This window comes from Salvelinus sp. IW2-2015, linkage group LG2, assembly GCF_002910315.2.
Source record: "Salvelinus sp. IW2-2015 linkage group LG2, ASM291031v2, whole genome shotgun sequence".
NCBI lineage: Eukaryota > Metazoa > Chordata > Actinopteri > Salmoniformes > Salmonidae > Salvelinus > Salvelinus sp. IW2-2015.
In genome coordinates, this window is record NC_036839.1 from 25652682 (window position 1) to 25679909 (window position 27228).

General features: G+C 42.0%; 1 protein-coding gene across 1 annotated transcript; it reads right to left on the reverse strand.

Annotated features, from left to right (window-relative positions):
- vwc2l (von Willebrand factor C domain containing 2 like) lies at positions 1–26316 on the reverse strand. Its single transcript, XM_024006878.2, has 4 exons — positions 24866–26316; positions 23306–23712; positions 11707–11836; positions 1–3960 (listed from the first exon to the last, which is right to left on the reverse strand). Exons 2-4 carry the CDS (start codon positions 23693–23695, stop codon positions 3809–3811), a joined length of 672 nt encoding a protein of 223 aa, XP_023862646.1. The 5' UTR covers positions 23696–23712; positions 24866–26316; the 3' UTR covers positions 1–3808.
- Between the last annotated feature and the right edge of the window lie 912 nt (positions 26317–27228).

Consider the following 27228-nt stretch of genomic DNA (forward strand, 5'->3'; position numbering starts at 1 on the left):
CGAAGGAAGAATAAAAGAAGGAAAGAAATCGACACACACACCTTTGCTGTATAATAACACTTATTTTTCAGTCTTTAACAAAATAGTTTTTGTCTTCATAAATAATACACATTTTCTTTTCTTCCAGAACACACATTATACATTTTGAAGGTATTTACAAGTTATTATACACCATGAAGGGCACCAAGGGTTGTTTCATTTCATTTGGAATAAACATCTGGAGTGTTTGGTTAGATGTACCCACTATGTCTTCTAAGCTATGGTGTAGAGGTGGGTGTGTGTTTGTGTGTCTTGGTACTTCCAACCAAACCCTATATTTTATTATTATAATTTCTGGCTCTAATTCAATATAACATTAAATTATAACAGTAGGAGTTMATATTTGTATAATCTTTAGGACTAACCCACAGTGCCCATGTRATAATACAGTTTGATTGTTTAAGTGTTTTTCTCTCCATATTAGATAGTACTCTTGTTGGTTTTCAGGCACACTTTATATAAGAGTTTCTGTAAAAAAAAAAAAAGCAATAGAACAATCTTTCATAGCGTCCAGCTACAATAAGTCGGTGTCTCATGAAAAGAGCAATGGTATGGTACACCTTTACAGCATGGTGACAGGCGGTGAATGAGCAGTGTTTGGAGTGGGTTGTCAGGCTAGTGAGTGCATGAGCAGTAGGCTAGACTTTCAAGGCCAGACACACAAAAGACCAGACTCTTTTATGAACAGAAAATGAACAGGGATATTGACTGCTCCCTCAGACTATGTTTTGATACATTTGTTTAACTATTACTCAATAAGGCWAATTCTTCACTCCAGCTGGGGTCTCAGAGATGGAATCAAAATCTACTGCACACTTCAGAATATTTTCCTACCAAACTGGAAGGTCACTGTACAGTTGGACCACTTTGAAWGCTCCCTGTAGTAACCCGTTTAAGAAGTTGTGTGGTAACTGGTGTTAAAAACAATTACGAGACACTGCCTTATTAACCTTCATTCTTGAATGTGTCCCTCTGCATTACTCTAATAAGACATTCCTTCCATCATTGCATAAATGTTCACGAGACAAACAAAAATGTCAACGTCAATAGAGAGAAAGTCTCATAATGAATGGTTATCAATGTGAGAGGGGTAATTTCAACATGATCTAAGAACGGAGGGTCTGCTCTGCATGAGCTTGAGGGAGGTACTAAGGGATCACAGGTTAGCTGACCCTACAACCCACACTACTACTAAATCATGAAGCTCTTTACATTGAGARCAACCATTAAAATATAAAAGGGCTAAAAAACAGGTGAGAAATTAAAAGATAGCTAGCAGCCTCATTCTATACAAGATACACAAAATWATARAGGAGGACAAAACAATCTATATCCAGTCATAAAAATAAATGACCCACTGAAGAGAAAATCCCAGATATCAGGCCTATGATAGACCTAATTAAAAGAGATGACTGATRAAGGTGTCATGGAGTCTCATWCAATGTATGGACCTGTAGAGTGATGTGTATTGTCTGTGTAGGTATTCTGGCTTGAGAAATAGACTCTCTCTTCTCATTATGAATGACTCATTCATCACAAGACAAGGTCATGATAAAAATGACTTGAGCAACTCTAACCATAATGATGCAATCTAAATTTAAGTCCCCTTCCCTCATTCGTTCATCTTTTGAATTCCCCATCATTCAATAATAATAAGACTGCAGGCAGCTGAGTAGAACAGAATGTAGTCTACAATACTGTGGCTGCAGTGCAGACAGAGATATGTTTGGGAGGGTTGGCTCGTTAGGTAATGTATATGTTGTTTGTGTYCCAAATGGGACCCTATTCCCTCTATAGTGCACTACTTTTGACCAGGGCCCAAAGGAAATGGGATGCCATTTGGGATGTACACTATGTGATATTCTATTCCGCCACCTCTAGTCAGGGGTCTCCTGTGTTCATTTCTGTCTCATTACCAGGAGCTGGAAGGCGTTATTAAGTAGTTCATCCATCAAACAGGAGGMATAGCTTCTAAAAGGTTAACAGGAATGGATTCTCACTGAAACACACACAAAAAGTATCAGTGATGAATTGCATGTGCTTAGTGGGAAATTCACCTTCGMATTAATGACTAGTATTCATCATTTTAAAAAGAAAGAGAGCGTGTGTTGTGCACGCTACACAGSTTGGGTGGAGTTGGTTGGAGTGTGATGCTGAAACCAATAGGAATCTATAGGCAAAGCAATGCATTAGCTCAAACAATCTATTGTGTCATCTAAAAACGGGAGGATAGGAGCTTTTTTTTTTATCTCAGCGAGAGCCTTATTGGCTTAAGTGCTTCTTCTTGGGGTACAATGTATCAATATGTTTTAAGGTGAAAAGGAATTACCAGTACTGTGCAAGCTGTGTGTATGGGCCTATGGAGGACGAAAGGGTGTGCGTACAAGTATGTGTGTGTGTGTGTGTGTGTGTGTGTGTGCATATGTGTGAGTGTCTGAGTGCTCCTTTGCTTTGAAGCATCAAGAAGACATATGCAGATTTCCCCTTTGTCTCTCTCAGAGTTCTTGCCGAGTGTACTGGGTGCTTGGCTTCTGCCTACAGACGAAATGCGGGCGGCGTACTGCTGAGAGCAGAGAGGCCCGGCCTGAATACTCCTTAAATAGGGAAATTAAAGCAGGCCGCTGCTTGGCTCGCTAATTGCTTTGATAACAAGTTCAAGCTGTTCGCTCTGAGGAATATTTTTTGTTGGTTTGGGCCTTCAGGGAAAACAATAAAGGCAATTAAGCCAAGAGGAATGGCCCCGGTAGTGTATTGATGCTGGAGCAGTTTTTACCCCCTCTGTTATGGGTTGCATGGCTTCTAACTAAAGACCTTATTTCAACTCCTGTAGTAAGTAAAGTTGGTTCCCTTTTCTACTTTTTCCAGTGATTTATCACTTACTAATGTATCGGTTGGATAAATTGGATAAAACTGGCCTCCATTCTCCCCATGCAGAGAAGAGCACCTCAAAGACAGTCTCATCAATAATATTCTGTGTTGTAAATACTGTAACTGAGGGAATCTGTTTGTGGTTATACAGCTTTTGCCAGCCCAGATGACACATCGAGATGCTGACATTGTATGTCATTCATTCCAGTGACCCCATCCCCAAGAGTGAACTTTTGTCATTGACTCATACAGAGATCATACAAGAAGTGAGAAGCCAAGAGCTGTGAGTGATATCCTTGGGTGACCATTGTAAATCACACTGGAGCGGCATGATGAAGACATCTCACTTATTCAATTTAAACCCAGACCCATTTTTTCTAAAAGCGCCATGAATTGTGTGCTTACTGGTTGTCCGGTCATTGTGTCCTGTTAAACCCTACTAGATCTCATTTTCAAAACACCTGTAAGTGTGCGAGTGAGAGCTACAACAAGCTTACAGACTTACAGAAAACAACTGAGCATTTTAACAGTGCCAACGGTTAGGAGGAAATTAGTTCATGAAATATATTGTGTTTATAAGCAGCACAAGCAAGAAGTAATTATCAGAAAATATATATAGTCAGTCAAAACAGGAAAAAAACTGTCTCAGTAAAAGTTCCTGCTCTCTCCTCGCCTCTGTGTTTAAAGTTGTGGTTGTGGTGGTGTGTAGGTACTCTGTACAAGAGCTTTTCATTTCAGCTAGTTATGCAGTCTCCTAGCCAAAGTTGCCAAGGAATTGGGCTCCTGTCCTGTCCATCATATCATATCAATAACACAAGATGAGGGCTTTGTTGGTTTGCCACGGCAGCAGGCAGGACCGCTCCCTGACCGCACATCACCRACACCGTCCCGGCCAGGGTTTCTATGACAACGTCTGTCCGTTGAGGCACTCCCGGCGCAGGCACTGTGCTGGCTTCCACCAGTCCCCATTGTGACAGCGGCAGATGGTGCAGTCGTCCACCTTCACTTCAATACCGGCTGGGATGATCGTCGTTCCGGCAAAGCAATTTGGACCTGCCTCATGGGAGGAAAGGACGAGAGCGAGAAGAGAGGGAGGGAGAGAGAAGGAAGAAAGACAAAGAGGGAGGGAGGGTAGAGAAAAGGAGAAATGAGTGTGGTGGTGGTTCTCTCGGGGGGGTTCTGTTAGAAGAGGATGGCAGAGTGATGTGGAGAACCCTGCCTGGGGAGTTTTGAAGTCAGAACCGACGCACAGATCCTTTCACGGGCATGCACCGATTGGCTTGTTTTTGCAACACTAAAGCGCTTTTGTTAGCCTGGCTCTCCCTTGACGTAGAACGCGTTGCATCCTAATGCACCGCGAACAGAGGAGGAGAGGAGGCTGGCAGATAGGGCAGGCAGCGGCTTGGCAGCACAGAGAGGGCTGGAGTATACACACACGTGCACATACACACACACACACACACACACACACACACACACACACACACACACACACACACACACACAGAGAAAGCTGCTTTGAGGGGCAGGAGGGAGATTAATCACTCCTAGTCTGCATGGAAAGGCCGCCTCAGCCTCTGTGGAAAGTCCCTCTTGAACACAGAGCTACAGTCTGCGTTTTATGGCCTCCGCTCTCCTTCCTCAAATACAAAGCTAACACAGAGCTATAGTTTGCATGGAAAGGCCTCTTCAGTCTTTCTACAAAGTCTTCTTCAAACACAAAGCTCCCCTACATCATATTCTTACTGGTCTCTTTTAACTACAGTTGCAAAGGGAGGGTATATTACTGGAAACTTAAGATGTTTACCAATCACATACCAGAATTTTGGAATCTTTCAAGGATCTAGTGGTGTCACAGGTGTCTGTAATTATCTCTGGCCCTCTGTGTGGCCTTATTACATACAAATAAGATGATAAAAAAAAGAATTATGACACAACTGTAAAACATGATCATCAATATAAACCATCAACTTAGTGAATGCCATTGGTGTCGGCAGGAAATATCCTTTTTTTTTTATTTTTTTTACACACTTTCATTTAGTTTATTATGTCWACATAAATTTGTTGCCAATGTTTTGGTGTCAAACTGGTGGCAGTTGTGAAGAAAAGTCAATAGTTGGAAGAGTTAACTGAAAAAAATGAACTGAAAACAAATGACATTGTTGATTAGATGCTTTTTACATTAATTAGGCTAGTTTTGTTGAACCATATGGTCTATCTACTAGAAGCTAATCGACAATATAGACACAGATATAACAACATTCTTAATATATATGAATATAATTTTATTTTTATAAGTTACCAAATTTACAATAGATTGCCATAGATTCTCTGTTAATTACCAAAATTACTGAAGATTCTGGCAACTTACAGTTGAAGTCGGAAGTTTACATACAGTTGAAGTCGGAAGTTTACATACACCTTAGCCAAATACATTTAAACTCAGTTTTTCACAATTCCTGACATTTAATCCWACWAAARATTCCCTGTATTAGGTCAGTTAGGATCACCACTTTATTTTAAGAATGTGAAATGTCAGAATAGTAGTAGAGAGAATGATTTATTTCAGCTTTTATTTCTTTCATCACATTCCCAGTGGGGCAGAAGTTTACATACACTCAATTAGTATTTGGTAGCATTGCTGTCAAATTGTTTAACTTGGGTCAAACGTTTCGGGAGCCTTCCACAAGCTTCCACAATAAGTTGGGTGCATTTTGGCCCATTCCTCCTAACAGAGCTGGTGTAACTGAGTCAGGTTTGTAGGCCTCCTTACTCGCACACGCTTTTTCAGTTCTGCCCACAAGTTTTCTATAGGATTGAGGTCAGGGCTTTGTGATGGCCACTCCAATACCTTGACTTTGTTGTCCTTAAGCCATTTTGCCACAACTTTGGAAGTATGCTTGGGGTCATTGTCCATTTGGAAGACCCATTTGTGACCAAGCTTTAACTTCCTGACTGATGTCTTGAGATGTTGCTTCAATATATCCACATAATTTTCCTACCTCATGATGCAATCTATTTTGTGAAGTGCACCAGTCCCTCCTGCAGCAAAGCACCCCCACAACTGATGCTGCCACCCCCGTGCTTCACGGTTGGGATGGTGTTCTTCGGCTTACAAGCCTCCCCCTTTTTCCTCCTAACATATCGATGGTCATTATAGCCAAACAGTTTTATTTTTGTTTCATCAGACCAGAGGACATTTCTCCAAAAGTATGATCTTTGTCCCCATGTGCTTTGCTGTTGTTCTGGGATTGATTTGCACTTTTCGCACCAAAGTACGTTCATCTCTATGAGACAGAACGCGCCTCCTTTCTGAACGGTATTACGTGGCGTGGTCCCATGCTGTTTATTCTTGCGTACTACTGTTTGTACAGATGAACGTGGTACCTTCAGGCTTTGGAAATTGCTCCCAAGGATGAACAAGACGTGTGGAGGTCTGCAATTTTTTTTCTGAGGTCTTGCTGGTTTCTTTAGATTTTCCCATGATGTCAAGCAAAAAGGTACTGAGTTTGAAGGTAGGCCTTGAAATACATCCGCAGGTACACCTCCAATTGACTCAAATGATGTCAATTAGCCTATTAGAAGCTTCTAAAGCCATGACATAATTTCTGGAATTTTCCAAGCTGTTTAAAGGCACAGTCAATTTAGTGAATGTAAACTTCTGACCACTGGAATTGTGATCCAGTGATTATAAGTGAATAATCTGTCTGCAAACAATTGTTGGAAAATGTATTGTGTCATGCACAAAGTAGATGTCCTACCGCTTGCCAAAACTGTAGTTTGTTAACAAGACATTTTTGGAGTGTTTGAAAAACGATTTTTAATGACTCCAACCTAAGTGTATGTAACTTCAGACTTCAACTGTAGGTAATTACCAGTAGCTTTGCAATCCTACTTGTGACAGACTTAACAATTTACGTTTCTCAGTGGCCACAGTGAGCATTTGGTTCTGGGTGCTGAGATTAGGAAAGACTTGCAGCCTCTCTAGAAAGTCTTCCTCGAACAGAACTTCCCAGCACAMCATAGCCTACCATACACCACACCAACATCTTATTACACCAGCAAATAATCCTGATGAATGATTAAGGAATCCGTTTTTTCTTGAGATTACATTAGTTTTGCGGTGCCCTTTTTCTTCAGATAAGATTTGTGTTCATTTTATCCCAAGATKTATTTAATATCTATGGAAAAGCTAATTATCTCCAGATTGTGTTTTTGATAATCAGATGGCTTGTGAATGACTTACCCTGCTGCCTTCTATGGGTGCATTCCAATAAGATCTCCTTTCTTCTGAAGTGTGCACTCGTTCACTACTTTCCAAAAATCTAAAGGCATTGGATGGGGAGGCATGAATATGCAGTGGGAGTGGGAGTTTCCACCATATTTCGTGTACGAGTCATTTCCCTTCAAATCAGTGCAGGGAAGTGAACAAGTGCACACTTTGGGAGGAAGGAGAAGAAGTGCACACTTTGGGAGCATGGAGATATATAAACCGGGACGTAGMCAAGGATTCAGTTTCCACTCCTTTTGCAATCTCATAAATAGCTATTCTACACAACAACCACAGTGATAGATTTTAGTATTCAGGTTTTGTGCTCACAATCTTCAGGAAACAGCACCTTTTTATTCTCCTKCTACAGGAGAGCATGCAGGTGGTGGCAGGAATTTTCTGTCTCCAGTTTTAATCATTGAAACGAAGCAATCAGTGGCTCAATTGGTGTGACGGTGACTTTGGAGCCGCTCTTTTAAACAGTCCAACAGAGATCTATAAAACCTTCTAGATTCTGTGAAGGGCGGGCCTTTCAGTCTAAACCTATTCCGAGGATCRTTTCTAGCAGCAGAACACTTCCACCTACTCTCAGGGAAATGGCTTTACTGATTGATTTGTGTGACCAGCAAGTTCACAATGACATTGTCTTTGTCCAAAATTATCAGGTCAAAGTAGTGCACTATTTAAGGAATGGGTCCCATTTCAAATGCACGCTTGACTCTGTCTGTTCAAACCACATAGGATAATATTAGGAGTGATCATATGTAAAAACAATAATAATAGACTTCTACACATTATAATAGGATACAAGCCCCACATGAGGGACATGAACCAGCAGAATTCTGAATATGCAATGACAAAACTTCAGTGTTTCTCGAAGGTCTAATATTTATTGCATTTAAATATCTTGTCTCTAGGCCTGGGTTGGGCTCAATTCGCAGGCAGTCAATTCAATAATCGAAAAAATGACATTTATTTTCATTGACTCTTCAATAAACTGAAAAGTACTTTTTAAAACTTTTGTGACTACTATATCTGCTGGACTAAACAAACCTAATGGCATGATMCAATATATAACACACCAAAACCCCTCTAGTCTACTACCTGCTTCCAACACCTTACCCACTCACCCTCATCTATGCCCAGGAACACTCCTGGTCTACTCAACGATTGACCTGTACCTCAATGGACACATCGTGAGTGAACTATTGCCAAGCCCTAACTCCCATTGATCCACCATCCACCCTTAGTATAGCTGGCATGGTTTACAGACAAACAGGGCAGAGGTTGATGAGAGAAGTGGGCATCGAGCAGCCCTGCCAAGTGTGGTTGTTTACGACTGGAGAGTCACAGCAGGAGGAAGGCACCGGATACTTCCCAAATGACACCCTATTCCCTTAATAGTGCACTACTTTTGACCAGAGCCCTGTTCAGAAGTAGTGCACTATAAAGAGAATATGGTGGCATTTGGGACACATCCACAAGCAAGGACACAGTCTCCACTGCCTATCACTGCAGAAGATTGACAAGACAAGGCTCTGGGACTTTGGGACGTTGCTCCATTCAAACCCAATGCTTGTCTGTCAGGGCTGTCAACAGGGATGCATGTTACCTGTCCACAGCTGTCTCTGTGTGTTGTCACATGACTGTCCACCTGGAAGTTAGTGACAGACAGTTCAGATGAACAGTAAAAGACACAAGCTTATAAGACTAGCTAATTTCCATGTGTATTTACCCTGTAAAAGTGAAAAACAACTTTATGTAGGCTACATTTACATTATTCAGGATGTAAATTCATATTCTATCCCTTTATGATATAGCTAGGTTGTTCAAAGCAAAACGTAACAGACAGTTGCATAATGATGAGGGTTTCTTCAGCTCCTCAGTTGCCTAAGAGGAAACCTTGAAGAAAGCCTGATGAAGCCCTCTACATGTTAGGGTACTTTAGTCAACATGTGTCTGCTGATGCATGGAACAGTTCATTCTCCATGGTTATGTCTGCATCCCAAACAGCACTCTACCCTCTATATAGTGCACTACTTTGTGTCAGGTGCAGTCCTCTGAGGGTAAGGTGACCAGATTTTGGAAAATGTTTTTTGGGGGGGACTGTAGCAGCGCGATAAAAACAATGGCATGGAACTACATTTAACAATACATTTTCACTATAGTCCTTTCAATGATACCACAGAAATGGATTACCCCTCCACAATTTTCTTCATCTCGTCATTTTTTAATCACCCAAATTTGGTTTAGCCTATGTTGTTGGATTCACTCTCTGGCCATGGGCACGGTTGTTCATGCGGTAGTTATAATGTATCACTTAGTAAAACGATCATTAACAGGTCATGCAAATGTGATTGTATACACCGTTTGATTATTGAAATATCAGCGACAATTTAACATCAGAGTTGCTTTTTACTTTCTGAGGGCTAATCGGGAACATTTTCGGGGACAGATCTAGCCAGGTACAAGCCACCAAAATAGGGTCCTGCCCCTGAAAATCAGGGACGCCTGGTCGCCATATCTGAGGGGTCATATGGAAATGTTTTGTTTGGTTTTCCAGACTTTGGCATAGCTCTGTGAGCATGCAAAACAGTGGGATCAGAAAGTGTGTGTGCGTGTGTGTGTGTGTGTGTGTGTTCACGTCCGCATGGACTTCAGAGACTTGCGTATCCTAACTGTAAGTTGCTCTGGATAAGGACGTGTGCTAAACGGCTAAAATGTTAAGGTAAATATAGGAAATGGGGTGCCATTTGATATGCATACTATCTGTTCAATCTGAGGGAGGCTTTATAGGCTTGAAGCGAGCCAACATCTCAAGAGCTGGCGAAGTGAAAAGGCATGTCTCTCTGTCTCCTGCAAGCTCCTAAAGACGTCCAACTGGAATAGGCTACAAGAATGGATCTATCCTCAATCCTCCCACAGTACACCAGGAATGAGCATTACACGAAATACACACACACACAAACACACACACACACACACACACACACACACACACACACACACACACACTCCAGGCTCAAGAGAATAATCTTGCCAGAGCTTGCCGTGGTTTCTTAGGGGGGTGGAGATGGCAGGCTCCCTTAAATGCCACCGCCACAAGGGCGTCACCGTATCCTGTCTATGTGGATTAGTGCTTCCTCCAGCTGCAGGCCCAGTGTGTGTGTGTGTGTGTGTACAGGCATCTTCCTTGTACACCTTCGTTACCCTCTGTCAGAGAGCTTAGCCTATATAGGTCAAACTACGCGACAAAGGAAAATACGCAGTCATTTTAAGGAAGATAATATTTTGATTTCCTCTGAAGTCTAAATTGGGAAATGTATTTATTAATCTATCTATATATTCTTCAATGAGCAATATCCTGAGTGGATACTCTTGTGTGGAATTCCTTGATCAACCATCGGTTCCTCGATTGGCTTTTCCTTTGATAGAGTTAGCCTATACTAGGGCAAAATCATCATCATGAATTGTGACCAGCAAGACTATACCCTCATAGTGGGTATTTGGCTCAGGTAACAAAATATACATAATCAGATGATAATTAAATCCTTATGCCATTCCAGCATATAACGTTCATGATCCTTGATTGTCCCAGTTGTCTATTGATCAATCCAGCCCTTGAGGCTAATGAAACCAAATGAGCCACAACCAGACCAGCCAGCTACTCTCTCTCTCTCTCTCTCGCTCTCACTCTCTCTCTGTCTCTCTCCCTCTCTCAATCTCTTGAATTGGGCTGGCTCAGCCATATCTCCTGCCCTGACTCCTATAACTAGCCAATGAGCCATCGGAATTCTATAATTATAATTTGGGGATTGGTTGCGACTGACAAGGGCATCAGGGCAACATGGAGATAAAGGGCCCTCCAGGGGCCCATTATGAGCATCACACACACACACACACACACACACACAGTTATGCTCTCTCTGGATGCTCTGTAATCAATGGGCCAATCTGAGCCTGTGTTTTTTCTGCTTAGTGTGTCGTATTTAATTAAAGCAGTTAGTATTGTCCTCATTAGCAGTCAGGCAGCCCCCCAAGGTAACGATTTATATAAAACATAAAACACTGAAAGAGACTGAAGACTGATCATCAAAAGACAGACATAGAGAAATAGATCATCTTTTCGTTGGTTTCAATGTCATAAAAGTTTAATTATTTTGTTGTGTGTGTGTGTGTGTGTGTGTGTCTGTGCATGTATATGGGTTGAGTTTGAAACAGTTACAGGTTTCCCGTTTATTTGCGTAATGAATGTGTAATGAATACTATGGAAATGTTACTCTCACATAAAAAACCTATAAGATCAGCAAGAAATATACAAATACACTAGCCTCGTTCATCATTCTGTTTTGTGAAACAATGGTGAGCACAGCGTCAGTCTGGTTTACCAGGCTACATATACACAACAACCAGCAATGCAATCGTAAGGTTGATGTACAGAAGGTTTGTGAGTGAAACCGGTGTGTGTTTGTGTGTGTGTGTGTGTGTGTGTGTGTGTGTCCGAAAGACACAACTGGAAGAGCCCTTACCGTTTTTACAGATGGGACAGCACTGTTCTGGCTCGTAGACTGGGTTGACACACTCTGGGACGGCACAGTCAGAGACCACACAGTGCACCTCGTTATTTGGTTCACAGCGACACCACTCACAAGGCGAAGGCTGGAGGGAGAGAGGGGGAGGGAGAAAATGGAGAGAAAAGAGAGAAAGATATATTTGAATTGCATTTGAAAACCAATCATCTTACCATTGTAACAACATGCTGGCAACATTACTATCAATATCAAGTTGGTTTCCCTGACAATAAAAAGCCTTGAAAAAATACAAGGTTTATTGGACTGAACATTAAAAAGGTCAACCCAGGGAACACAGTGAGATGTCTGTAGGGTTACTCATTAAAACCCATTTGAACTCCACTTCAAAAATATTATATGACCAATCACCRTGCCTAAGCCACAATGCTTAGTCTAGTCAACCTTGGGGGGCCATTCTAAAAACAGATTTTGAATTGGAASATATCAAGCAAGCCACATCAACCGTATCTCCATTGGACTAAGAGAAAACTTAAACCACTTGAAACAGAATGAACTCCAACAGTTGTTGTCAAGCCATGTCTACATAAGCTGAAAACAGTTAGTTTACCCACTGACCACATTTCAATCATAGTTTGTACTACAGGCCTTTTGTTGTGTAGAATGTATGCTGTAATGTTGTAAGCTACAGTGAAAGCAATTCACTGGCTCTAGAGAATGACAAAACTATCTTTCATTTGCACATTCACCCACAGCAAATGGTTTCCTTTTAGCAATATTTAAAATCCCTGTGGCCCCAATGGCCTTTTCTCTGGCCCAACGCCCAAAGTGTGCCAATTAAACACACTTCCATATGTATGAGTCAACATYTCTCTGCCTGCGTCTCAAATGGCTCCCTATTCCCTATATAGTGTACTACTTTTGACCAGATGTCTATGGGCCCGATCAAAAGTGGTGCACTATAAAGGGAGGAGGGAGCCATTTGAGATGCAGACACAGAGATGTGCCTGGCTGGCTGGTGCATGTGTGAGTCAGGGTCAATAGGGTGAGAGAGAGGCGAGCCCTGAGCCCTCTCAGTAGCCAGGGTGTTTAAACTTTGTACATAGTGTAATTGCCAAACTGAGACTGTTCCACACACTAATGATCCCCTGTCTATTCCTTCAAATTGAATTAATAACACTGTTTGGCCTCAGAGCCAAGGGCTTGTGAACTTATCCATGGACATGCTCCCTAATTGTGCTGAGCTCAATGTTAAACAAGAACAAACAAACAAGTTTGTGTCTGAGGGTGAAATGGCAGTCTTTAATTGTCAACTGAAACTGAATTACTTTTACTGAGAAAAACCTCACTGTTTGTAATACCATACTATATCCATGTAATTACCACTTTATCCTGCGCTGTAGTGTAAAGTGCTAACCATATTCCTATTGAACCAAATCTTTGGTAAGATTAAATATTGGTTTTGAGTGTGCTGGCCTATTGGGTCACCTGACAGGCAAACCAGTTTACTTTAATACAAATCAAAGACACAATTCATAAAGAATCTGTTCAAAGTTGAACAAACAACTAGAATCCCAGTAGCATCCCTGGGATTGAACTGACTACTTTATTGGCTGGGTGCTGGTTAGCATACATAATGCATTCTCAATCACGATTTCATTTGAGAATGCACTTTTTATCAACGTAGATATTGAACCAAATGTAATCTGGTGAGATKAAATCTTGTTTTTTTCAGTGCACTAGTCTGTGGTCCCCTGATTTAACCAAACAAACCAGGTAAAAATTCCTACAGAATTAGCTCAAAGTTGAACAAACTACAACAATCTCAGTTACATCCCGGGGATTGAACAGATGTCTGCTTGCAGTACTTTATTGGCTAAATGCTGGTCAGCACACATAAACCATTCTCAATTACGATTCCATCTTAAAATGCAATCTTTATCTGCAGACCAGTCTGATTGCAACATTTCCAACACATGAGAGACATTTAAAGGGCTATGAAATTGTTATACAACTGTAGCATTGAAATAATGATCTTACGGRACCTTTAGATGGCGTGAGCTGTCAGACAACTCAAGCATCCTCTGCTTGTAACTAGTAAAACGTCATTTCATGATACAGACATTAATGAAACCTGCCATATTCACAGGTTTCGTCCATTTTTCAAACACTACCAGCCTCTTCAACCTGTGATACCTATAATTGATATTTGAATAAGAAACATTTTCATGCAATTGATCTTTTCACATACCTATAACTTTTTCCATTTGAAAAATACTGTGAAAACATGTTTCTCAGCACTAGATGTACAGTAAAATGCCTTAAGTGTTCTGTATGTAAATGTATGGATTTATATAGCTGACTGTCCTTTGGGTGAATTTGCTTGATCTGGTGCCACATTTATGGGGGAGGTTATGAATCCGAAACATGCTAAAAGTYAAAATACTGACCACAAGCCTTCACTGAACTCTATTTAGCATCATATACTCAACATTTAAAAATCTTTATGGCACAGATAGAAGATGTGAAATTGCACACTACTCCTGGAGGGACACATTAGATATGGATGGTTGAATTCAACTGTATCTATTATTTATTTTATTTTTCTAAATTGTGTTTCTTCCCTACTGTATTTGTTCATGTGCTGTCAGGGGGTCTCTTATGAAGACTGTAAGATTCATTTATTCAACGGAATCAACCAGAACAATTTCATATTTCTCTGTAATCATGACAAGACAAACGCAATAAATACAATTTATTGACTGGTTGCATTGTCATACATTAGATACATCTGAAATGACAGTATATTTAGCCTTAACGGGAATGGCCCTTTTCCGTACTTATTTTATCTCAATAATACATTGCAGGCAAGTGCACACGTCCATCAATTAATTTACTGTAACAGGGCTAGAGTGCTTTCAATGAAACCTTGTGTGAGATTTATTGTACTGTGAAGTGAATTCATGCCCTGGTCTGTAAGTACTACAGTAACTCACAAAATAAAGTAGAACACCAAGACTATATTTAGCCGTGCCGAGGGGTGTGTTAGTATGTTTCTGAATCAAACTATATGGTGATTTGTGAGCCCATCCACATTCATATTAAAGTGAACTGACCGTCAACACAGCAATCAAGACTGTAGTAGTTGAACTCTGAGACTGTTGGGAGGAGGGAAATGAGGAAGATACAGACAAACTCCCTGGGGCGTAGAGAAGGATGCAGTTTGGGGTGAGGGAGAGGGATGGGGAAAGTCATGCAGTTGAGGGTGCTGGCAAAAGTGATGAGGGCTATGGAAAGCCCCACCATCCACGCAGGAGAATGGTGGAGTGGAGATGGGAGATGAAGGGATGAGAGAGGAGAGTGGAGAGATGGTGGCAGAGGAAGGAGGCAGGAGTGGCGATGGGAGATGAGGGATGAGAGAGGAGAGAGGTGAGAAGATGGGAGGAGAGTGATGGAGAGGGAGAGAAAGGGAGGAGATGAGATGCGGCGATGGGAGATGAAGAGGATGAGAGGAAGAGGTGGAGATGGAGAGGTGGGAGGGAGGAGAGGTTGAGTGACGTGGGGAGAGAAAGGGAGGAGAGGAGAGGTGGGCTGGGTGGTGAGACGAGGGAGAGAGAGGAGAGGTGGAGATGGTGAGGATGAGGCATGAGGAGGAGAGGTGGAGTGGAGTGGATATGAAGGAGGAGAGAGAGAGTGGGTGGAGAGGAAGGGGGAGAGGTGGAGATGGGAGAGGGAGTGAAGGGAGAAGCAGAGAGGGGATGGAGATGGGAGAGGAGGAGGAGGAGGAGGTGGAGATGGGAGTGAAGGGATAGAGAGAGGAGAGGTGGAGTGGAGTGGGAGATGAAGGGAGGAGAGGAGGGAGAGTGGAGGGAGAATGAAGGATGAGAGTGGAGATGGAGATGGGAGGATGAGGTATGCGAAGCTGAGGAGAGGAGGAGTGGAGATTGAGGGAGGATACGAGAGGAGAGGTGGAGTGGAGATGGGAGATGAAGGGAGAGAGGCAAGGTGGAGTGAGATCGAGATGGGAGATGAAGGGATGGAGGAGGACGAGGTTAGGTGAGGATGGGAGAATGGGAGATGGAAGGTATGAGGGAGAGAGAGACGTGAATGAGGGATAGAAGGATAGAGAGGCGATGGTGGTGGAGCATGGGAGATGAAGGGATGAGAGAGGAGAGGTATACCACCCTACCTGATTGGCTCAAACACATTAAGAAAGAAAGAAATTCCACAAATTAATTCCAGGTGACACCCTCATGAAGCTGGTTGAGAGAATGCCAAGAGTGTGCAAAGCTGTCATCAAGGCTAAGGGTGGCTACTTTGAAGAATCTCAAATATAAAACATATTTTGATTTGTTTAACACTTTTTTGGTTACTACATGATTCCATATGTGTTATTTCATAGTTTTGATGTCTTCACTATTATTCTACAATGTAGAAATAGTAAAAATAACGAAAAACCCTGGAATGAGTAGGCGTGTCCAAACTTTTGACAGGTACTGTAGGTCCTGGATGGCAGGAAGCTTGGCCCCAGTGAATTACTGGGCTGTACGCACTACCCTCTGTAGCGCCTTACGGTCGATGCCGAGCAGTTGCCATACCAGGCAGTGATGCAACCGGTCAGGATGCTCTCGATGGTGCAGCTGTAGACCTTTTGAGGATCTGAGGACCCATGCCAAATCCTTTCAGTCTCCTGAGGGGGAAAAGGTGTTGTCATGCCCTCTTCACGACTGTCTTGGTGTGTTTGGACCATGATCGTTTGTTGGTGATGTGGACACCAAGGAACTTGAAACTCTCGACYCGCTCCACTACAGCCCCGTCGGTGAGAATGGGGGCATGTTCAGCCCTCCTTTTTCTGTAGTCCACGATCAGCTCCTTTGTCGTCCTCACTTTGAGGGAGATGTTGTTGTCCTGGCATCACACTGCCAGGTCTCTGACCTCCTCCCTATAGGCTGTCTCATCGTTGCCGATGATCAGGCCTTTCACTGTTGTGTCGTCAGAAAATGTAATGATGRTGTTGGAATCGTGCTGGGCCACCTTAGTCAATAACTAATTTATAAAGTTAGTTATGAAAGGAAGTTGCTCAAACTAGTTCAAAGCTCCAGTTCTCTTTGGCCTACGTTTGTGTCTCGTTTGTGGCTTAATCAGCATTTCAAATTAAAACAATGTTTTTATCCTCAGGCAAATTGGAAAGGAAAATCTATTTGAGCAACTCATTTTAGATGCRTGTTAAAGCAAGTTTCCTCTCATAGGTGTCAGTGCTGAAGAGCACAGTCGCTAATTACTGTAGGATGTACACTGTGTGGGCGATGGAGGGGGTTTGTGTGTGTGTGCGCCAGCACGCACGTGTGTGGGTGGATGTTCTTTCACCTATTCTATCTTTTTTTATGTGCAAAGGGTGATGTATTAGTTCATTACTTTGTAATTTTCAGATGCTGATGTATGGTCTGGTTTTCCTGTAATATTTGTGACCGTGAAAGGTAATGTATTTTGTTGTGGAACTTCTACTACAGTCAGTCACCTCTGAGTCTGATCAGTGTTTAAAAAAGCTGTTGCAATGCCCTTATACACATGTGAGCAGTTGAAAGAGAGTTGAAAGATCTTCAACCGTCAGAATAGAACCTAAAACATGCCATTTTGTCAAAATGTATCTTTAGTAAATCAAAGCATTTTTTTGTAGAACCGCTGCAGTCACTTCTGTTGTGAGTCTGATGAGTGCTTTCTTATTCAATAGATTCAGAGGTGTCTCATTTGGGTTCCCATGTCAGAGACTGTCTCTAATCTTGTCCCAATTTTGGGTTCCATGTCATTAGACTGTCTCTAATCTGTCTCATGTGGGTTTCCCAGTTCCAGTTAGACTGTCTCTAATCTGTCTCATTTGGTTCCCATGGGTCCATTTTAAGCGGGGGTTTGGGTCCTTCTTGTACTGTTTCTGTCTCATTTGGGTTCCCATGTCATTAGACTGTCTCTAATCTGTCTCATTTGGTTTCCCATTGTCATTAGCTGTCTCTAATCTGTCTCATTTGGGTTCCCATGTCATTAGACTGTCTCTAATCTGTCTCATTTGGGTTCCCATGTCATTAGACTGTCTCTAATCTGTCTCATTTGGGTTCCCATGTCATTGAGACTGTCTCTAATCTGTCTCATTTGGGTTCCCATGTCATAGACTGTCTCTAATCTGTCTCATTTGGGTTCCCATGTCATTAGACGTGTCTAATCTGTCTCATTTGGGTTCCCATGTCATTAGACTGTCTCTAATCTGTCTCATTTGGTTCCCATGTCAGTAGACTGTCTCTAATCGTCTCATTTGGGTTCCCATGTCATTAGACTGTCTCTAATCTGTCTCATTTGGGTTCCCATGTCAGTAGACTGTCTCTAATCTGTCTCATTTGGGTTCCCATGTCAGTAGACTGTCTCTAATCTGTCTCATTTGGGTTCCCATGTCAGTAGACTGTCTCTAATCTGTCTCATTTGGGTTCCCATGTCATTAGACGTGTCTAATCTGTCTCTCTTAGGGTTCCCATGTCATTCAGACATTGTCTAATCTGTTTCTCTTAGGTTCCCATGTCATTAGACATAGTCTAATCTCTCTCTTGGGTTGCCATGCCATTAGACATATAGTCTAATCTGTCTCTCTTGGGTTCCCATGTTATTAGACTGTGTCTAATCCGTCTTTCTTTGGTTTCCATGTCAGTAGATTGTGTCTAATTCTTATTTCTTGAATTCCCATATTTTAGACTGTGTCTAATCTGTGTCTCTTGGGTTCCCATGTCAGTAGACTGTGTCTAATCCTTCTTTCTTGGGTTCCCATATTTTAGACTGTGTCTAATCTGTGTCTCTTGGGTTCCCATGTCATTAGACTGTGTCTAATACATCTTTATTGGGTTCCGTTGTCATTAGACTGTCTCTAATCTGTCTCTCTTGGGTTCCGTTGTCATTGGACTGTGTCTAATCTGTCTCTCTTGGGTTCCCATGTCAGTAGACTGTCTCTAATCCATCTCTCTCATAACAATATGTGTAGTAATGCCTAAGAGCAGAGAGCTACAGAATCTCTACACAGTATTTGCAATAGAAGTAAGAAACTATATTCAAGAGCCTCAACATTATGCACCAACAAATCAAATCAGTGTGGCTTGTAGGACTTAGGTTGCTTTTTGTGTCTATTTTTGAATCGATGGGGACTCAACAACAAATGTCCTTGAGGTCCTTCACACCCCCTCTCTGTAACCCTCTCCCCTAAGGAACTCAGTCAGGAGCACGGATGGGATGGGGATTGATCTGAGTTCACATCCCAGCCCTATAGCCTGTTCTGTTCTGTCCTGTTCTGTTCTGTTCTGTCACGTCCTGCCAGCCTGGGACATAGATATAGAACAATTGTTTTATCTCTATGGCCTGGGATCTGAACTCACCCTATATCTCCTGGTTCTTGATTGGAGCTGCGCTGCAGAGTCTGGGGCAGAGGCTGGGGGAAGGGCCGGGGGTAGTACAGGCGCGAAGGCGGGAGCCACGACGGGCGGACTGGTCCCTTCCTCGTCGGACGGGGAACCCTGTAGGTGAAACACCTACCGAGGGTGAGTGGCACAACTCTCTCATATACTCTAATGTACTCTATTTTTGATATACTTATACTCTCTCTATCTAATATCTATCTTATATAATACAAAACATACATCTAAAATGAAAGTATATTTAGCATCAACGGTGAGTGGCACATCTCTACTGAGAGTGGGATATAGTATACAGCACAGCAGCTCCCCCGTCACCCAACTGTCCACCAGACTTAATAAAGTAGCTTCCCTCCAACTACATTACATCTACATAAATAATGGACTACTGCCCAACAGAGACTGACTCAGCATTCTGCGGATGGAAAGATTCCCTTTCTGACGAATGAGGTCTTTAAGGCTGGAGCATATTTCTTAACAGATTACAGGGCACCATCCATGATCAATCAATGGTCAATCAAGTCATTCTTTATCAATGGGTTTTATTACTGACATGGCATCTATAGAATGTAACTCGGAGACACTTGCTATATGGGTAATGCACAAATTATTGACATTCCCTCTTCCATCAGTCAATTAGTATCTAAGAGAAACATAAGATGTTGGAMAAGGTGGTGATATAGTCTAGTCTATGAAATTAAATCCTGCCTTTTGGGTGKTAGACATACTGGTCATAAACCCAGTGTTTCTATCATACTCCCCATGGCTGCATGCCTGCTTGTTTAGAAGAGATATTAGAGAGATTTCCAACCTTATAAAGATCTCATCTACCTTGTCGGTCTTAAAGATGCTGATATCTGTTGGACTCCTTCCCCGCCTGCTGTGTTCAGTAAACATGGAGCTCTGCATAAAGCGCCAGTGACGAGGGCAAAGGAAATGCAAACCAGTCCTGTTGGTATCCTCTTAATTGGGTCTTTCTTTAGAAACGACTGGCACCCTTTGATTTCTGTTAACTCCGCTGGACACCATGCAGTCCTCGTTTTAYACAGTAATTCAAAGAGATACAGTATAATACTTTCATATGTCTTTCATGCTTTCATAAACAGGCACTTTCATGCTGGACACAACCATGGTTTTATGACTTTAGCTTCCTCAAGTCATTAGATTCCTGTCACGAATCAACAATCCCACAACAGTGATCTGATCGAAGCTTCGAAGCTGTGGTCAATGGCCATCCTTGCCTATATCAATTATTTATCTAAACTAACTGAAGAGTGGCCATTTTTATTGTTCCAGTCACAGTTTCCCCTCTCTGTTCTGCCTCCATGTGTAATTTCTCTGTTGAGAAAATCGATAGGAACAAATGAATGGTTTTTCAAGAGGCGGGAAATGTCCTTCCCTCTCGCTGGGCCCCGCCACTCAAGGTTAGTGGGGATTGGAGGTTGAGATGCACTATTGATGGACTTGATCTCACATCAAACCAGCAGGCTTTAGACACGCTCACAGGCCTCTCTCTCTCTCCCTGAGGGGAGCATGGCTGTGCATCCCAATACAGGGCTAAGAGGCTTCATTGACGTGCCACTCGTCCGCTCAACACCGATCCACCGAGGCTAAGTCCCAAATGACACCCTATTTCCTTTACAGTGCCCTACTTTTGACCAGAGTCCTGTGGGCCCTGATCAAAACTAGTGCACTAGAAAGGGAATAGGATGCCATTTGGAACGCAGTCCCAGTCACCGATCACAATGGTTTAAGTACACAGGTGTAAATGCCTGATCTCTCACAACCTTATTAGCAACACATTGCTTCACTGAAGTCCCCCATACKAATGAGCTAATGTCAGGCCTCATGCTGGAGATGTAAGAGCATTGCAAGTGATATGGAGCTGTCTAGAACTAGTGGCAGGTGTATCACTTGGGATGAGCAGTCACAGTTTGATTGAATTGAATTGAGTTGGAGAATATGATCAAGGACATTAGCTAATCAAATAAACTACCTGGCCTTTTTGAGGGATTAGATTTCTTGGAAACAAAATGACAAATAATAACGTAACAGAAACAGACAACTATGGTCTATGCCCMTCAAACTCAACTTTGGACCTTGAAGCCAGTTCCACTGCTTTTTTTTCGTTGTTACCCTCTAATCATGGACTGATTTAGTCCTGGGACACCAGGTGGGTGCAATTAATTGTCAGGTAGAACAGAAAACCAGCAGGCTCTGGAATTGYAGGGTAAGAGTTGAATACCTTTGGTCTCTGTGTTGCATTTACCACCAACCTATACAAACTTGTATACCAAACTTCACAACAATCCTTTGGGGACCATGATTTTCTGGGGAATGGAAATGGAACATTAGCATRATTTGATGTAATGCTAACCATCACACAAGTGGATGATTGGGAACACAGTATGATTTCACAAAAGCGTAAATGTAATCAATGTCATTGGTCACCTCATGCACTAAAATGCTAAATCATCATGGAAACTACTACAACTATACAATAAAATACAACCACCCGTAGAGCTCAATCATGTGCAATTGTGTTACAGGGTTTTAGCAGAAGTACTTTAGGTTGGTCTTTATATTACAACACATTTTCTGTTAATGTAAGTCAAACAAAAGATTTCGAATGAGATCATCTTTGCTTTCTTCTATAAAATGTCCTTAAATTGTTTAGTTTCATTACATTTCTTTACAATATGCAGTAAAATAATTATGAGTCCTGTAATTAGTGTTGTATATGTTTTAGTGACGTGGACTGAAACAACTGACATTCAGTCGAGTCATTTCATCATGTTTATTTGGTATGAAGAGGATTAGGGAGGTATCATGCGATTACCCTGATCTTGTAGCTAGTTACTAGAAAATCTCCTATTKCACATCGCTAAACATTTCACATTGTACAACAACTAACAACTACCCATTACTATTCAGGGCATATCTCTGGTTTTGTTTATGTTTGTCATGTCAGTGCTGCTGTTACAGTATTCAGCTCATCTGTATTCGCCAGGTGGTTCCTCCTGTCACTGTGACGGGTCTAAGAAATGCATCTTCTGAGGGAAAAGTTGGCACAATTCCTTCTCATGTTTAGAATGAATGCTGCATTATCCAGCATAGTTGTAGTAAACACTGCTGGGTATAGGCAACAGTATATGACTGAAAAATTTGTCTGAAAATGTACTTATTCCTGGCCCTTACTTTTTTTTTATCTGTAGGGTCAACTGACTCACTCACAGCAGAATAAAATGAGCAGCACTATAGTATAGACCCTGTTTATAAGCCAGTAATAAGCAATGCTAATGGTGTTGATCATTGGTCAGTATAGACTAGGACTGTCCATGCCAACACTAAATGACTCTGACCTCTTCTCCTGCTCTCACCCGACTGACGCATAACCCCCCCCCCCCCCCCCCCCCCCCCCCCCCCCCCCCCCCCCCCCCCCCCCCCCCCCCCATGCTGTGCTACAGCCTCTTCCACCATGTAACGTCCGACTCCAACCTGGGTATGGGTTTCATTCAGTATGGTAGACAAGCCTACTTCAAGCATGATACAATAATACTCAAACCATGGCTCAAAGCATCTCCAGTTTGCCATTGATGAATTTGCTTGCTTTGGAAATCTCCAAGCCCATTGATACAGTGTGAGGTGCCTGTAGTTATTTTGCAGCACATAGTGACATTGCTAATCAGCCATATCCGTTAAATAGGACAGACGTCAAATAATGCAGTGAGTTAATGAGTTCATGTTGCACTGTGACTCTACAAACAGAATAGATTAAATGGATTCTCCTACCAGCAGAGACCATTGAGGGAAAACTAAATACCAGTTATAGTTGACCCTCTCCATCTGGCATGGCCATGCAAATCTTTAAACTTACTATATTATGAGAGGGCAAACATTACAATCATGTTTTGAGTGGAATGGTTGTTGGGGTTGCAACATTATGCAGTCAACACTGCTGCATTGTTTTGATCACATTCAATTGTTCTCTCTCAGCTCATTACCTAATTAAGCAAAACGAATTATATGCCTGATTATGATGTGTATTGTGGTACAAATGTAATTGCATCCACATTTTGAAATTAACATTTTAAATTATTACAAACGATTGATCAATAGACCATGCAAATTAGACAATAAACACAAAACATCCCTACCTTAAATTCCTCCAGGATCTTGTAAGTTTTCCCCCGGTATTCACAAAAGTTTTTAACCTCCTTGCATTCCGGACAACATCCATTGTGCTCCACTTTTGTGCACTTCGGGTGTATCTTGGGGCACTCTGGCTGGTCGCACACCGGCCCGTCCTCGGTGCAAACGCACGGGCAGTTCGAGTGTCCCGGGAAGAATCGTTCCCCCAGTTTGTAAACGAAGCCACTGTCGTCCACGCAAACTTTCCCCCGGTAGTCGTCGAAAATGATGGTGTCGCTGTTGGCAGTTAACTCCGCCTCGTCCGCGGCGTAATCCTCGGGACTGAAGGAGGCTGGTGACACAGTGGCGTGGAGGGCGAGGAGGACAACGCAGGTCATTGGAAAGTGAGGGCCCATCCTTCGCCGCGGTATTCCTATTGCATTCAAGGAGAGGGTCGAAGTTGCATTTACTTTACCCTTAACTTTCCATTCACTGTCTGTTCTTGAATGAAGCAAGACAAGGCTGTTTGGGACAGGTGCCAAATAAACATCCTGATGATATCATACAAATGGTGTGGGATATTTTCAATTAGACTTATTCACAACCACGGACACAATCACAGTAAAGGTTTACAATCTAAGTCGTCTTTGTGTGTGTGCGTGAGAGAGAGACAGAAAAAAAATTATGCATTCAGGAGTATTTGTCGTACAGACAGAGAGAGAGAGCGAGATAAATAAATTAAGAGGGACAATATGTGTATGAGAATAAATAAGACCAATAAACAGAAATGAGTAGAAAAAATGTCTTAGGCTAATGTTGGATTCCCAAAAATGAGGTCGCCCATTGCATCGGTAACGGAAACCTACCAGGTAAAGTATTGGTACAGTTGATAGGCTCGTAGGCTACATTGCAAACACCGGTGTTTTCTTATAGACTAAAGGCTATGGCACCTTGAACCCAGTGCAGTTCAGAGTGAAAATATAACCTAACCTTGTAGGTCTCATGTGCTTTGCTTTTATAATAATAAAAACAGGTTTGGATCTTCAATGTGAATTACATGACCAACAGGTTTCTCCATGATAATCATTTGAACACCCTTGTCAGTGGGGATTTGATCACCCCCCCCCCCCCATGCTTAGTGTTGATTTTATTTGTTTTTATTTTACTTCAACTGCCTTTACCAAAATATTGACATATTTCCCCAGTCAGTGCTTAATGCGCAATAGGCTTTAGTCCAAACGCTTCGCCCCTCGCGATGGTAGCTAGAAGAACGGAATTCTATATTTGCCTCGAGACTAAACTGAGCTCTGTTCATTATATTCCTTCCTGCCAGGGGAGAGACTCACTGAATCTTAATTGACAGAAAAATTTCTTGACAATATTGTTGTGATCAAATACCAATCTAAAGTAGGCCTATTTCCYATCATTACATTTATGATATAAACTGCAGAATGTCAGTATTTTAAGTAAGAGAAAGCTCCAAGAGAAATAAGATGTGTTGACAATGGAAAAAGGAGACGAGGTTTTACAATGGATTTTACAATAAATGGGAAGGTGGATAAACTGGGCATTACAGACTGACTCACCGCGTTGAAATGCCTGGTTCCACTGGTAGGAGTCGGGATCAACAGAGATCCAAACCGGTAGAACGGATTAAACACAGGACACAACAACTTCCAGATCAACAATTCGATAAAACCACCAGGCTCCAGTTAAAAGATAATCCMCCTTCAGTTGCTATTGTTGTGCGTAAAAGCAGTTAGATACTAGACCATTGTCGGTACCGATGCCTTTGGAGCAGCGCGAGCGATGTGATATGCACACAGAAATCGGTCTGATACATGATTATCCCTTATTTCCCAGAGATTAAGATAACAACATCACAATAGGCAGTTCACGTGTGAAAAATAAGACTCGAAAAATTATAATTCCCTCTATTGTTGTCAATAGGCTGATCCTAGACGTCCACGGCAGTGATGTTCATTTCAATCAACTTCCAATTGCTGCAGATCAAAAACACCATTCGGTCTTGTTGCATACATCCAGCAGCGCGTGCATGGCAATGGGAAAGATAATAGACCACAGATCCGGAAGATACAACTTTAAGAGGAGAACAAATATCTAAAAGAAACGACATTTACACCTAACATCTCCTTTTCGCGAGGGAAAGTTCAATGTTAGCCTAAATATACGTTTTATCTTCCACACTTTTCCGTGCGCACTCACCGGGAAGAAGTTGAGAACATAGTAACAATCATAGCTTGATGCTCGTTAGTTGAATAAGTTGAGGCGAAAAAGCACCGAATCAAGTCCTCCGCCTATACGGCCAATGTTGTGAAGAGGAGCATGCAGGAACAGCGGCGCTTCTCATGACCCTTGTGAGCAAGACGACGCACTCTACTTCAGGACCACGGACAGCGGCAGAGCGGAACAGCGGCAGACAGCGGTGTCTTCAGCACTGTCGCTGTTCAGTCGAGGGTCCCACTGAGCACGCAGAGATTCGAGATTTTTCCCATCTTGCGTTGCTCCCCAGACCAGGAAGGAAAAGGCAAATGGAGAACTCATCAGAGAACTTGAAGTGGCATTTTATTCTACCGATATGCTCCCAAAATGCACTGAATCAAACGAAATAGCTGGATGGGGTTTGCACTCTCAAATATCACATGGAGCGGATTTCATTAAAACCAGAGAGCMCAGTTTCTCCATGTGCAGAGGTTATTTCTGCTACTGTAGCCTGTGATCTCTATGTTAGCTSGGTGATCACACACACATTGCCATTCTTAAAGCAAATAACCGAAAAATAGACTTCACAATTTGATAACTTGTAGAGAACGGATGTTGTATAATGTGACATTCTGTTTCTTTCAGAATAGACTACACAGTCATTTCACAGTATTTAAGATCTGCACAATTCCACATAATATCTGCTCTCCGTATGATTGCCCGTAGGGGCCACTGCCTGTCTGCATTCAAAGTCAAAATAAAGATGATTGAGGCAGAACCAAAGATAATACATTATAGATATTCTAGAATTGAAATAAACAGATGCGATCCATCCAAAGAACCCCACTGAGCTGCATTTGACTAACGGAGCARAGTATGCTGTAGCCTACCGGGGCTTGGCTATTATTAGACATGCGATGGGGAACGAGATAGTTAAGGCTGTGGGTCTTGCATGCATCTCGTGCATATGTCGCGGTGTAACGCCAATTCACCTTATGCTGTCTGAGTCTGACATTGAAAGCGCTGAAATCATTTAACGTTTTAGACCCTATTGAGTCGTAGAGTATTCAACACATTTTAAAACGAAACCATGAAGTTAAGATGTATTCACGAACACCGTAGGTTATATCATCAATATAACCTAGCTGATGTCATAATCAAATTGACCAATGTAGCTAGGTTACCTGATCCCACTTCATCCAGGTCCCTGCGGAAACCCATTTAAAAGCCAGTTACCACAATGCTTCTCTTAAGACTTGTGTGCCAGAAATAACTTTGAGTCTATTTAATAGCCCAATTTTCTGCATGAGTAGAAAGTCCATAGCTTTTGAAATATCAATATGCTAGTTAAAAAAAACAAAGAGTCATTCATTGACAGATCAATAGTACAGTAGAACCAACCACATGCAACCCAATTGAATGGACAATACATTATAACCAGAATACATGTTTTTAATACAGTATGATATGCATCCCAAATCGCACCCTATTATCCATATAGTGCACTACTACTTTTGACAAGGGCCCATACGGAATACGGTGCCATACTGGACACGACCATGAAAAAACTTTATACAAGATTCTGATATTAATATTAGATATCAGGGATTCAAGGTTTTGAACACCTAAAGAGGTGCTGCATGTTTTCAAGTGGAGGGGAGAGAAAAAAGAGAGAATAGAAAATACAGAGCTCAGCTCTCTAGGAGTTTGCTTGTACAGTACAGCG